This window comes from Panulirus ornatus, chromosome 5 (genome assembly GCF_036320965.1).
Source record: "Panulirus ornatus isolate Po-2019 chromosome 5, ASM3632096v1, whole genome shotgun sequence".
Lineage (NCBI taxonomy): Eukaryota > Metazoa > Arthropoda > Malacostraca > Decapoda > Palinuridae > Panulirus > Panulirus ornatus.
The window spans coordinates 18,368,386-18,383,608 of NC_092228.1; the positions used below are offsets into that span (position 1 = coordinate 18,368,386).

Genomic DNA, 15,223 nt, shown 5'->3' on the forward strand with positions numbered 1-15,223 from the left:
AAATCAAGCTGTGCTTTTAATCTCACTAAAAACATTCAAAGCAAGAAAATACCATAAAAACTCTCATGTCATATTCTAACATTCAGCTCCAAGTGAAAACCAGCAATTTCTGATACTATTACATTTTACTCAGTGTAGCACTAATCTCCCATGCTTTCAGTTTCTTGTTTTAAAACTAGCTAATTTTAGATATTCCTGGCTTTCTGTGACTTTTTCATTATCTTCCCTTCATATGCCCTGGAAATATCTTCCAAAACACTCTTAACCAGTCACCACTGAAATTATACCAGGCAATGATGTGCTGTGCAAGGAACTATATGACAATTTTCAAAAAGAAAGGAATTATCAGAATCCAGCTAATGCTAGGTACTTTGGAAGCCAAATTAGAGAGGTTAGATTTTTCACGTTCTATTATTCATACTGATTGACCTCATGTATCTTTTACTATATGAGGATGGAGCTTTAAATTTCTCGGGACCATCTCTTTAACAATTCTTTACTGTTTTAAAACTAATAAAATTTATGTATGATATCTGCATCAACCATATCCTCAATCATCTTATTCCATTCATCCCCCACACTTATACTAAACCAGTATTTACTTATCTACATCTTTTTTCATATGGTTCTTTCTAAATTTCATGTGATGTCCTCTGGTTATTCTATCCCTACACCTTTGAAGAACTCTCCATTGTCTACATCATAAATCTGTTTGAAGGACTTACAGGCTGTGACTAAGTCTTCTCTCAACCTTCTATTTTTCAAAGTGTGTAAATGTAATGCCACTAAACTTTTCCTGTAACTCATCTCTCTTAATTTTGGTGCCATCTTTGTTGCCTTCCTCTGGACCTTCTCTCTGTAAGCCCTCTGACCTTCCTTATGAGCAGTGACTAAAACTGAAAAGTATCTTCTAATTTTGGTCTTATTGAGGAGATGCATAGCTTACTAAACATTTTCTTATTCATGTACTTGAAAACTTATCTAATATTTGCTAACAAATAGTTTGTCTTCTTAACTATTCTCCTTATATGGGACTCCACTCACATGTTAGGGATAATGTCAATTCTCATGTTCACCTCTCACACTGAACCCAGGAGCTTATTTCCTACACATAATGATCATTACTTTACATCTGAGATGGGTGATTATTGGTGCATATGCACCTGGGCATGAGAAGAAAGATCATGAGAGGCAAGTGTTTTGGGAGCAGCTGAATGAGTGTGTTCGTGGTTTTGATGCACAAGACCAGGTTATAGTGATGGGTGATTTGAATGCAAAGGTGAGTAATGTGGCAGTTGAGGGAATAATTGGTATACATGGGGTGTTCAGTGTTGTAAATGGAAATGGTGAAGAGCTTGTAGATTTATGTGCTGAAAAAGGAATGGGGATTGGGAATACCTGGTTTAAAAAGCGAGATATACATAAGTATACGTATGTAAGTGGGAGAGATGGCCAGAGAGCATTATTGGATTACGTGTTAATTGACAGGCATGCGAAAGAGAGACTTTTGGATGTAAATGTGCTGAGAGGTGCAACTGGAGGGATGTCTGATCATTATCTTGTGGAGGCTAAGGTGAAGATTTGTATGGGTTTTCAGAAAAGAAGAGTGAATGTTGGGGTGAAGAGGGTGGTGAGAGTAAGTGAGCTTGGGAAGGAGACTTGTGTGAGGAAGTACCAGGAGAGACTGAGTACAGAATGGAAAAAGGTGAGAACAATGGAAGTAAGGGGAGTGGGGGAGGAATGGGATGTATTTAGGGAATCAGTGATGGATTGCGCAAAAGATGCTTGTGGCATGAGAAGAGTGGGAGGTGGGTTGATTAGAAAGGGTAGTAAGTGGTTGGATGAAGAAGTAAGATTATTAGTGAAAGAGAAGAGAGGCATTTGGACAATTTTTGCAGGGAAAAAATGCAATTGAGTAGGAGATGTATATAAGAAAGAGACAGGAGGTCAAGAGAAAGGTGCAAAAGGTGAAAAAGACGGCAAATGAGAGTTGGGGTGAGAGAGTATCATTAAATTCTAGGGTGAATAAAAAGATGTTCTGGAAGGAGGTAAATAAAGTGCTTAAGACAAGGGAGCAAATGGGAACTTCAGTGAAGGGCACTAATGGGGAAGTGATAACAAGTAGTGGTGATGTGAGGAGATGGAGTGAGTATTTTGAAGGTTTGTTGAATGTGTTTGATGATAGAGTGGCAGATATAGGGTGTCTTGGTCGAGGTGGTGTGCAAAGTGAGAGGGTTAGGGAAAATGATTTGGTAAACAGAGAAGAGGTAGTAAAAGCTTTGCGGAAGATGAAAGCCAGCAAGGCAGCAGGTTTGGATGGTATTGCAGTGGAATTTATTAAAAAAGGGGGTGACTGTATTGTTGACTGGTTGGTAAGGTTATTCAATGTATGTATGACTCATGGTGAGGTGCCTGAGGATTGGTGGAATGCATGCATAGTGCCATTGTACAAAGGCAAAGGGGATAAGAGTGAGTGCTCAAATTACAGAGGTATAAGTTTGTTGAGTATTCCTGGTAAGTTATATGGGAGGGTATTGATTGAGAGGGTGAAGGCATGTACAGAGCATCAGATTGGGGAAGAGCAGTGTGGTTTCAGTAGTGGTAGAGGATGTGTGGATCACGTGTTTGCTTTGAAGAATGTATGAGAAATACTTAGAAAAGCAAATGGAATTGTATGTAGCATTTATGGATCTGGAGAAGGCATATGATAAGAGTTGATAGAGATGCTCTGTGGAAGGTATTAAGAATATATGGTGTGGGAGGCAAGTTGTTAGAAGCAGTGAAAAGTTTTTATCGAGGATGTAAGGCATGTGTACGTGTAAGAAGAGAGGAAAGTGATTGGTTCTCAGTGAATGTAGGTTTGCGGCAGGGGTGTGTGATGTCTCCATGGTTGTTTAATTTGTTTATGGATGGGGTTGTTAGGGAGGTAAATGCAAGAGTTTTGGAAAGAGGGGCAAGTATGAAGTCTATTGGGGATGAGAGAGCTTGGGAAGTGAGTCAGTTGTTGTTCGCTGATGATACAGCGCTGGTGGCTGATTCATGTGAGAAACTGCAGAAGCTGGTGACTGAGTTTGGTAAAGTGTGTGAAAGAAGAAAGTTAAGAGTAAATGTGAATAAGAGCAAGGTTATTAGGTACAGTAGGGTTGAGGGTCAAGTCAATTGGGAGGTAAGTTTGAATGGAGAAAAACTGGAGGAAGTAAAGTGTTTTAGATATCTGGGAGTGGATCTGGCAGCGGATGGAACCATGGAAGCGGAAGTGAATCATAGGGTGGGGTAGGGGGCAAAAATCCTGGGAGCCTTGAAGAATGTGTGGAAGTCGAGAACATTATCTCGGAAAGCAAAAATGGGTATGTTTGAAGGAATAGTGGTTCCAACAATGTTGTATGGTTGCGAGGCGTGGGCTATGGATAGAGTTGTGCGCAGGAGGGTGGATGTGCTGGAAATGATATGTTTGAGGACAATGTGTGGTGTGAGGTGGTTTGATCAAGTAAGTAATGTAAGGGTAAGAGAGATGTGTGGATATAAAAAGAGCGTGGTTAAGAGAGCAGAAGAGGGTGTTTTGAAATGGTTTGGGCACATGGAGAGAATGAGTGAGGAAAGATTGACCAAGAGGATATATGTGTCGGAGGTGGAGGGAACAAGAAGTGGGAGACCAAATTGGAGGTGGAAAGATGGAGTGAAAAAGATTTTGAGTGATCAGGGCCTGAACATGCAGAAGGGTGAAAGGCAGGCAAGGGATAGTGTGAACTGGATCGATGTGGTATACCGGGGTTGACGTGCTGTCAGTGGATTGAATCAGGGCATGTGAAGCGTCTGGGGTAAACCATGGTAAGTTGTGTGGGGCCTGGATGCGGAAAGGGAGCTGTGGTTTCGGGCATTATTGCATGACAGCTGGAGACTTTGAGTGTGAACGAAATGGGGCCTTTGTTGTCTTTTCCTAGCCCTACCTTGCACACATGAGGAGGGAGGGGGATGGTATTCCATGTGTGGCGAGGTGGTGATGGGAATGAATAAAGGCAGACAGTGTGAATTATGTGCATGGGTATATATGTATGTGTCTGTGTGTGTATATATATGTGTACATTGAGATGTATAGATATGTATATTTGCGTGTGTGGACGTGTGTGTATATACATTTGTATGGGGGTGGGTTGGGCCATTTCTTTCTTCTGTTTCCTTGCGCTACCTCGCAAATGCGGGAGACAGCGACAAAGCAAAATAATAATAATAATAACATATCACACCAACTTTGGTGTCTGTTTAGGTCTGTTTTCATTTCTCTCATGACCTTTGTATCATATGCTAACATATTCAAGCAGGGGTCCATATCTTCAGACAAGTAATTTACAGAGATCAAGAAGAATAATGGTCCCAGAACACAATCCTGTAGCACTCTGCTGGTCACCTCGACCTCTATGGAGAAGGCTTCTATTACAAGCGTCCTTTGTTCCTAGCTAGTACTCAATTTCCCAATTCATGTTACTAGAGAAACTGAGGTCTCTATAGTTTCCACAATTATATGTTTCCTCTTCAGGTCTTGTCTCATCCCTGCTCCTTTAACATCCCCATACTGCAAAGTCAACTACGAGCATTAAATGATCATTATTTCAGTTAGTGTATCCTATACAATATCCTAAACAGGTTCATGTTGTATGCCATCACATTATGCATTTGCTTGTGCTCACTAGAAGGCCCTAACTTCACTGGTGCAATATCTATAGTGGGGTAAGTGATTTCTGTCAATATAACTGCCAAGGGGCCCCACTTGCACTTACTTCATTGGTGGGCACTATTCATTTATAAGAAATCCATCAACATCCTTAAAAAATAATTCATATGGTCCACTTTAAACTATTCCTCATTTGCCTTGTTTTACAACCTCTCAAAAGCAATTATAACAAAGCAGCAATTCACATAAAATAGCGCACTCACAACAATCACTGGCTGCTGAGTAACTGCAAAATCTCAACACCTTCACAATGAAACAAAGATTCTCCCAATACATTCCCACCTCAATATAATTGGCACTCAATTCTATGCAACAGCACTACACTCTGTTCACCTACATCATTCTATAATTAAAAAACAACCCCAAAGAAACAAAAAGCTTATCCTTACTTCACACTTCAGTAACCTCAACACACAGAACCCCCACCCCTAACAAATATAACACAGACAAAACATATACACACTGAAATATCCCAGCAAGCACTAAACAACAAACCTCCCAACTAATCTTAACAACCCACCGCACATACACCCAAGAGAAATCATACTCTTCAGAAATACCCGAGTCACACATCATGCCAACACAAATAAAAACACCATTTCAACGTATCCCAAGACCCTTTAAGTTGACAATGTAACTGCTAAGAAGAAGACACCAAGCACTTATTACTCATCTTTTTTTTTTTTCCCAAGCTGAAACAGCATGATCAACTGAATTCCCTAATCATAAAAATATATTATTTTTTTAATACACTTTATTGCTGTTTCCCACATCAGCAAGGTAGCACCGGGGAACAGACGAAGATTGGCCAATCCACTCATGTACACAAATGCCCATACATGCACACATACATAAATATACATATCAACATATACATACACAGACATATACATATATTCTTATTTATTTTGCTTTGTTGCTGTCTCCCGCGTTTGCGAGGTAGCGCAAGGAAACAGACAAAAGAAATGGCCAAACCCACCCCCATACACATGTATATACACACACGTCCACACACGCAAATATACATACCTATACATCTCAATGTACAAATATATATACACACACAGACACATACATATATACCCATGCACACAATTCACAGTCTGCCTTTATTCATTCCCATTGCCACCTCGCCACACATGGAATACCATCCCCCTCCCCCCTCATGTGTGCAGGGTAGCGCTAGGAAAAGACAACAAAGGCCTCATTCGTTCACACTCAGTCTCTAGCTGTCATGCAATAATGCCCGAAACCACAGCTCCCTTTCCACATCCAGGCCCCACACAAGTTTTCCCTGGTTTACCCCAGATGCTTCACATGCCCTGATTCAATCCACTGACAGCATGTCAACCCCGGTATACCACATCGATCCAATTCACTCTATTCCTTGCCCATCTTTCACCCTCCTGCATGTTCAGGCCCCGATCACTCAAAATCTTTTTCACTCCATCTTTCCACCTAAAATTTGGTCTCCCACTTCTCCTCGTTCCCTCCACCTCCGACACATATATCCTCTTGGTCAATCTTTCCTCACTCATTCTCTCCATGTGCCCAAACCAATTCTAAACACCCTCTTCTGCTCTCTCAACCACGCTCTTTTTATTTCCACACATCTCTCTTACCCTTACATTACTTACTTGATCAAACCACCTCACACCACACATTGTCCTCAAACATCTCATTTCCAGCACATCCACCCTCCTGCGCACAACTCTATCCATAGCCCACGCCTCGCAACCATACAACATTGTTGGAACCACTATTCCTTCATATATTTATATATATACACATGTACATATTCATACTTGCTTGCCTTCATCCATTCCTCTCGCTACCCCAACCAACAGGAAACAGCATCGCTAACCCCCCACTTCAGTGAGGTAACGCCCAGAAAACAGACAAAAAGGCCACATTTGTTCACACTCAGTCACTAGTTGTCATGTGTAATGCACCGAAACCACAGCTCCCTATTCGTATCCAGGCCCCAGAGACCTTTCCATGGTTGACACAAGATGCTTTGCATACATGCCCTGGCTCAATCCACTGACAGCATGTCGACACCTATATACCACATCATTCCAATTCACTCTATTCCTTGCACACCTCTCAACCTTTTGTATGTTCAGGCCCCAATTGCTCAAAATCCTTTTCACTCCATCCTTGGTCTCCCACTTCTCCTGGGTCCACATTGAAGACACTCAAAGCTCAACTGTCCTGCATCAATCTCTCAAAGACAGACACAAAATGTAATCAAACTATTTGACCTGTGGTTATACCTAGTGGACATAACCAGCTACCAGCAAGGTCACCATTAGAACAGGGTTCAGGTACAGGATGGCAAGGTAAGCTGAGAAGGTACTTACTTTTTGTAAAGACCCTGGATTTAACTGGGTCTTGTCGATAATTTTTATGGCCACCTGAAAAGAAAAAGTAATCCATGTCATAACACAGTAAACTTAAGTTTGCAAAAATTACCAATGTATATAATTAAGTACAAAAATGCATTAGGTCTGTATGAGTACACTGATATAATTTCAATGCAGCATTTCATTACCTAATACTAAAAGAAACATCTGTTCATCAAATAATCCCTTTCATAATATAGTACCTGTATGAGATCTAAACCCATCTTTTCTCATTATGAATACTAAATGCACCTCTGACCTACAACTACTGTTACAATTAACTCCATGTTCTAGGAGATGAAGGCAAATTCCATTTTTTTCATTGTTGTCTTCTTTCTAGTTAAACCTATATATTTTCACTGAAGAGAAATGCTTCTCTGAATGTTTATCACCTATGCCACTATACACCAACAGACACTTCTACTTCCTCTCTTTTCTTATGAAATTAAAGATATGCATGCAATAGTAGAAAAGAATGGAAAAATAATTCCTTTATCTACCTTTGCTTTGCTATGGTGAAATGTTTTAGTGAGCCTCGGGGTCAATCAGCTGACATCCCCATATATAGTAGGGGAATGGGTACCTACATATGAGTACATATGACAATTATTTCGTGAGTTAAATAACACTGTTACTCTCAACTGCCTCTCCTCTTCTCATCACCAATTTTTCCTGGTGTATAATGCTATTTCTTTTAGGCACTTACTCCTTTGGTGTAGCTGTCAATTCAAGGTTCATCCAGCATTGTCTTCAACCATGCCTCTCATCTTCTGACTGTTTCTGTATTATCTCCATGCATGTTTCCTCCTAGTTCTCCATGTACTGCATTAATAATAATTCCAGTTTCCTCATCAGGAAATCCTGTATTTTTGTCTTAAGTCTCTTTGTTATAGTTCAGGGAATTACATTTGACAATGATTCTATATCATAGCTTGCTGGTTGCTACCAGTTTTAAAATACAGTTCTTTATCCTTATATTTTTTTTCCCAGATACATCATTACAAATCTCTCTCTTCATCACTTTTGACTCTATTGTTCCAGTTCTTTTAATGTTTTATGGGAGAAGTGACCCATGCTTAGCAAGGGAGGAAGGAGGAGCATGGAGAGAGTTGAGTACTGAACTTGGTGCGTAATCTTTAAAAAGGTGGGCAGAAATTGTTGCAGGTGATTCATGCCTAAGACGACTGTGCAACAACACATGAAATATGTTGCATTTAGAATTTCCAAACAACGGAACACGTAAATAACCAACATAATGAGTAAAGACATTCATCACTACTACCTGAAACCTCATATCTGCCTCTGAAACCCGGATATTAGTCCCTGGAACCCTCTAACCAAAACCATGTGAACCCTTGCAGCACAGTCCCTATAACCATCCAACCACTAGCATGAGAACTCTTATATTACTGCCTCTGGAGCCCTTCAAGCAATACGAAGTGAACCTTCATACCACTCCCTGGAACCCTCCAACCACCACCATGCGATCCCTCATACCACAGGTCCTGGAACCCTCCGACCAAAACCATGTCCTAATTTCACAAGTCATCGGACTCCTTGTCGGTCAGAAGGGTTAAAACCTGCCCCACACGTGATGGTTCAACTATATGCATAAAATATGATTGTAAAAGACACCTGTTTTCACTATAGTTTGTAAGCATAATCAACTAGGAAGATGGAAGTGAGGTAGTGTGTGGAAAGGGCAGCTGTATATAGTGGTGAGCAGAAGGGGAGCAGTGTGTGTGTAAGGGAAGCAATGTATGGAAGGGTAGCAGCGTGTGTGGAAAGGAAGCAGTATGTGGAAGACGTGGAAGTGAAGTAGTGCAAGGAAGGGTAGCAGTGTGTTGAAGGGAAACTGTGCAAGGAAGAGCAGCAATATATGAAAAGGAAGTGTGTGAAGAAGGGCACCAGTGTGTGGATGGGAAGCTGTGCCTGGAAGGGCAGCAGCACATGAAGAGGCGAGTGTGTGGAAGTAAAACAGTAAGTGAAAAGGCATCATGTAGAGGGGCAATAGTGTATGTAAGGGCAGCAGTATGTGGAAGGGAAGCAGCATGTGGAAGGGCGGCAGCAGCATATGGAAGGGAAACAGTATCTGTAAAGGCAGGGTGTAGATAGGTAACAGTGTGTGGAAGCAGCATGTGGAAGGGCAGCAGTTTATGGAAGGGGAACGCGTGTGGAAGGGGAATCGTGTGTGGAAGGGAAATAATGTGTGAATGAGAAGCAGTGTGTAGAAGGACAGCAGTGTTTGGAAGGGAAGCAGCATGTGGTAGGGTAGCAGTGTATGCAAGGGAAATCGTGTGTGGAAGGGAACAAGTGCGAAGAAGGGCAGGCGCATGTGGAAGGGGAGGGGAGCAGTTGGTGAAAGGGAAGCAGCGCATGGAAGGGCAGCTGTGCGTAGAAGAGCAGCACTGAGAGGAAAAGAACCATTGTGTGGAAGGGCAGCAGTGTATGGACAGGCAGTACGATGTGAAAGGGTAGCAATGTGAGGAAGGGAAGCAGTATGTTGAAGAGCAGCACTGTGGGGAAGGGAAGCAGTATGTTGAAGAGCAGCACTGTGGGGAAGGGAAGCAGTATGTGGAAGGGGAGCGGTGTGCTGATCAGCGTGTGGAAGGGAAAGGGAAGCAGTGCGGGGAAGTGGAGCGGTGTGTGGACGGGAAGCTGTCTGTAAAAAGACAGCAGTGAGTGGAAGGGAAGCAGTGCTAGGAAGGAAAGCAGTGCGTGGAAGGGAAGCAGTGTGTGGGAAGGCAAGAGAGGTACCAGTGTAGTATCTTCCTCTAAGAGGAACTTGGGCCAACTCTGGAGGCTTAACTGTAAGTGCACAGCTGGGCTTGGTCTTACAAGAACCATGACACTGTAGGTCTTCTGATCAGTACAAGTATTTGAGGCCGCAAACTATAAGCTTACGTAGAGAATGTACCCTGGCAGTAGGTTCACGGTAAAGAACTGCATCATGTCGTACTTTCCTTTTTATCAATACGGTCGAGACTTGCTTTCATTCGTGAGACGTAGACTGCCATCAAATCCAACGACATATCTGTGTACATTAATCCCACGAATCCTTGAATGCTTCAAACGTCTTGACCATTATCTCAAGTTTCACTTGCGGCTAGAGCAGAGGAGCTTCGACACCCCTACACGTCGACACTATGCTAAATTATTTACGGCCTCCTCCTTTACACAACTGTTGTTTTCATAGTCTTCATTTGTTTTCCTTGTAGCAGGAGTGACGTGTAGCGGGGCAACAGAACCGTGAGGAGGAACAGTATTGTGTGGTGTATGGAGGGGTACATGTGTCTGACGTGGTAGCCCGTGGGCACAAGGCAGCAGTGTGCGAAGGGGAAGCAATGACAAAGACTAGCTGTGTCAAGAGGCGCCGTTGCTGTGTAAATGGCCAGTTGGAGGGAAGGCGAAGTTTGCATGATGGGGTAGCAGTGTCGGGGTGCATGGCGCCATAGACCGATACATTCCCAGCGTTACATTAACATAGTCTAAAAGTCGAAAATAACTATGACCTCTGAACCTCCCAAATCATTCTGAATGTACCCAACAAATATCAGTGTCAAATTTATTATCATTTTACACGTTAATTTCTTGTCAGATACGGCACAAAGTGAACCACGACGTGAACTGACTATACCATGTCATCATCCTGCTGCGGCAAATACTAGCCTATAGCCTCTCCCCGGACAACGAGTGCATCGATTCCTTCAACGAACCGTTACAATAAGGTTACGGTGGTGCTCCTACACGGTCACTGTTCTTATCCCATTCGTGTTTACCACCAGGCGCGAACCTCCAGCGTGAACATGACCTCAAGGCCTCGTCCTATTAGGCAATGTCAATACTCTCTCTCTCTCTCTCTCTCTCTCTCTCTCTCTCTCTCTCTCTCTCTCTCTCTCTCTCTCTCTCTCTCTCTCTCACAACACTAAGGCGGTATCTACATACTGCAGCATAATACATACATGTATTACGAGCGTGGTGAGTGACCTAGGTCAACAATATAATCATATTATGAGAACCTTAAATCAACAGGGCCAGGCGTCACACACACACGAGATCCTCTGCTGTTTGTACCTTCGTCTGAGAGCACCGAGCCTGGCCACCGCCAAGAGAGGGTAATACAGGCATCCAAGTCCACAGTGTAACATAAATACACTTTCCTAGCAGTAACTTTCAGGGCATAACATCACAGAGTATACGACCAACAACTTCCAGGGTATAATCTAAACTTCTAGAGTATAAAACCGACATCTCCAGGGTATAACATCAAGGTCTTCCAGGGTATAACTACAACTTCCAGATCATGAAACCGATAACTTCCTGGATATATCATCAAGAACTTCCAGGATATAACTCCAAACTCTCAGAGTATAAAGCCAATGACTTCTAGGATATACATCAAGAACTTCCAGGGCATAAAACAATAATTTCCTAGGTATATTAAGAACAAAAGCTTCCAGGGTATGACTTTAAAAACTTTAGAGGATATATCTCCAAGAACTTCCAGAGTATAACACTAGGAAGTTTCAGGTTATGACGCTAGAAACTTCCATGGGATGAAGCTAGGAACTTCCAGGGTATAACACCACTACCTTCCAAGATGACACCGAAAACTTCCTGAGCAAAAACATATCATGCACTCCCAAGGTCACCTTTACACAAGGTCTTTCATGGTATAACATTAATACCTTCCAACATATAACGCCAGGAGCTTCACACTATAACATCTACAACTCCCGGGGTATAAAACCCAAACTTCCAGGGTGCAACACCCAAACTTCCAGAGTATAACACCCAACACTTCGAGAGTATAACACCAAAAACTTCCAGAGTATAACACCCAACACTTCGAGAGTATAACACCAAAAACTTCCAGAGTATAACACCCAACACTTCGAGAGTATAACACCAAAAACTTCCAGAGTATAACACTCAAAATTCCAGAGTATGACACCCAAAACTTCCAGAGTATAACACCAAAAACTTCCAGAGTATAACACTCAAAATTCCAGAGTATGACACCCAAAACTTCCAGAGTATAACACCAAAAACTTCCAGAATATGACACCCAAAACTTCCAGAGTATAACACCAAAAACTTCCAGAGTATAACACCCAAAATTTCGAGAGTATAACACTAAAAACTTCCAGAGTATAACACCAAAAACTTCCAGAGTATAGCACCCAAAACTTCCAGAGTATAACAGCAAAAACTTCCAGAGTATAACACCCAAAACTTCCAGAATATGACACCCAAAACTTCCAGAGTATAACACCCAAAACTTCGAGTATAACAGCAAAAACTTCCAGAGTATAACATCCAAAACTTCCAGGATATAACATGAAGAACTTCCAAGTTATACCATCAACAGCTTCAAAGGTACAACACCTAGTTTTCATGGTATACGAGACCAGGACCTTCCGCGGTACATGAAGAGGTCCCCAGGATAAACCCCCCGTTGTATGAACCCGGGAGGAGGAGGAGGAGGAGCAGGATCTCCCGACACTCCCTCCGTCGACCTTCCCTCGCACACCTCGCATGAACTACAGCGCCCGCCAGGTCACCCGCAGTGTCAGCGTCACTCGGGAAAGGTCAGAGGCCGCCGACGTCAGGACACGGTGCTACACACGTCCATATCTTCACACGAGTCTGGCGCGAGCTGCCCAGAACCCTCGGTCCTCCTCGCGTTCCACCACACACACACACACACACACACACACACAATCTCCATAATCGTAATGATCCAAAGGTCAAAGAGGAGCACAAAGGTCGTACCTTGTGACAAAGACGTCCCTAGTTCAGGTGAGGTGCTACTTTCAGACAGACACAGAGAGAGAGAGAGAGAGAGAGAGAGAGAGAGAGAGAGAGAGAGAGAGAGAGAGAGAGAGAGAGAGAGAGAGAGAGAGAGAGAGAGTAATGAGCCTCGGAATTATTTGAGACAAGAAACGTACGTGACAGCGACCACCGATATTCTGTATTTCTCACTGTTCCCCAACCACTTTTTTTTTCTGGGAAGAGAGAGAGAGAGAGAGAGAGAGAGAGAGAGAGAGAGAGAGAGAGAGAGAGAGAGAGAGAGAGACGACACCTACCATCCCTAAGCAGCAGTAATTCCTCACGTTCCACCTTCTATTACCTTCCACCTGCGGAGCAAACAAAAATTCCCAAGTTCAATGTTACTGTGCAAAAAAGGTCAAGGACACGGTACCGCACCGCACAGGTTTACGCTCCGCTAAGTGTGCTGTACCCCAGCACCAGCAGGAGCAGCCGCGGGGAGGACTGACGCCCTCCTGCTTCTCCTAAAATGGTCAGATCAGCCAGAGGAACCCCTGGCGCGTTGTCCACACCATTCCCGGTGTTCAGGCAGACCGGGGGGAAGGGGGGATTTCGCAAAGGACATCGCTACACGGGTCCGAGGGTGGTCTTTAATAACTTGTTAAAGAGAACCGTCGCAACAGTTTTAAAGTGTACCCACCACCAGCCGGACGTACAGACCTACTCACAGGCAAGACTCCCTGCCCAGCACTTCAACGAGAGACCTACTTTCTTAAACCTAAGGAAATATCAGGATTAATACGAAGTTCGTACGGAATGTGCATACGTAACAAACGCGTCTGAACTGTATGTATGATAATTTATTTAAATAATTCTACGTAATACACACAGAATAGCGAAAGATCCCGAAAGTATGACAATGAGAAATTATGCAGCAATGCTGTGCTGAATATAATCCCGCAATATCAATATACGCATTATATCACAAAAATTATTACAATCATTACGAGTTTATCGTATAAATCTCTCGCAAATAATGCCGTTATTGTCCAAGGCAAATTTCCTCTCCCGTTTACCTTGTTTCCCCGGTAACTTTACGCGTAAAAGTTTCCCCTGGAGACGTTTCCAGAAATAAAAGATTCTGACGAGCAGGAAAAGCGGAGGAGTTTGACGAAGGCCAGTCATCTCGGGACGACACCGCACCACCGAGCGACAGCCGTACCGCGACGAGGAGAGTGTCTTGGCCGCCACCGGATCTACGGTACACTGATGATAACCAAGATGATGATCATAGTGAGATAATAGACCTCAACTCGCTATGGGGAAGGAATCCACCCGACCTCACCAAGAGTACGTCATTCTCATCATCATTACTTTATCTTACGTATCGCGCTGGGGGTTGGTTCTCAGGCCACGGTGACCCGCCAACCTCCTCCGTACCTTCCACAACCCGCTTGGCTGTATATACCCCCTTGCCCGGGAGTTTTTTTTTTTTCTGAACTTCTTCACGTAAGAGGTTCAAACTGTTTATAAGACTTACAGGAAGTCAGTGACGCAGTTTGAGGCTCCGGGTACGGCCATTATTTTTCTCCTATAGAACCTAGGTCAACTTCAGATGCTAAGGGTGTCAGGGTAAAGTGTTTCATGCCCTTCGGTTCAAGGAAGAAACCATTTTCAAAATATGAACAAGTCAAAGGACGGAAGCAATACAATCTCTTTGACGACATTTTCAGTCCGATGGTGTCCTTCACTTCCCTCCAACGGATTGTAACGCAGCTTTGGAGCAGACAGAATACCGTTAAATGAGGGTCCTTTGGTTATATATATATATATATATATATATATATATATATATATATATATATATATATATATATATATATATATATGATCACACCAGTCCTGGATGATAGTTATGTGGGCGAAATCGCAATTTGGGAGGAGACTGACAATACACTGGCATTCTTAGACTGTAATATTCATAAGGATGAGGACAATCTGAAAATCATCCTGTATCGTCAACCCTCAAATGCCTGTTCATATACACACCCCTGCTCCATGCATCACAATGAAGTGAGGTGCGTTTCTTTGATCATTTGGCATCGGCAGTCCAGAATTCATTGACGATGAACCCTGCCATATCTATGTACTTAGGTTACGAATTACAGTATCCCGAAGATTTCCTTGATTCAGCTTAAAAGTCTTGCTAGAAAGTCCATATTTCAATGTTCATCGTAAAGAAATATTACAATGTTCACCGTAAAGAACCACTTGTGAACAAAATCCTGTTAATATAAACCTAGTGTGAAAACTTCCT

General features: G+C 42.8%; 1 protein-coding gene across 1 annotated transcript in view; it reads right to left on the reverse strand.

Annotated features, from left to right (window-relative positions):
- Positions 1 to 15,223, reverse strand: part of LOC139748610 (MAP/microtubule affinity-regulating kinase 3-like) — a 370,334-nt gene that overhangs the window by 243,692 nt on the left and 111,419 nt on the right. The window contains exon 4 of the mRNA XM_071661752.1: positions 7,093 to 7,146. Within this exon, the coding sequence (XP_071517853.1) occupies positions 7,093 to 7,146 (54 nt within the window). The remainder of the gene's footprint in view (positions 1 to 7,092; positions 7,147 to 15,223) is intronic.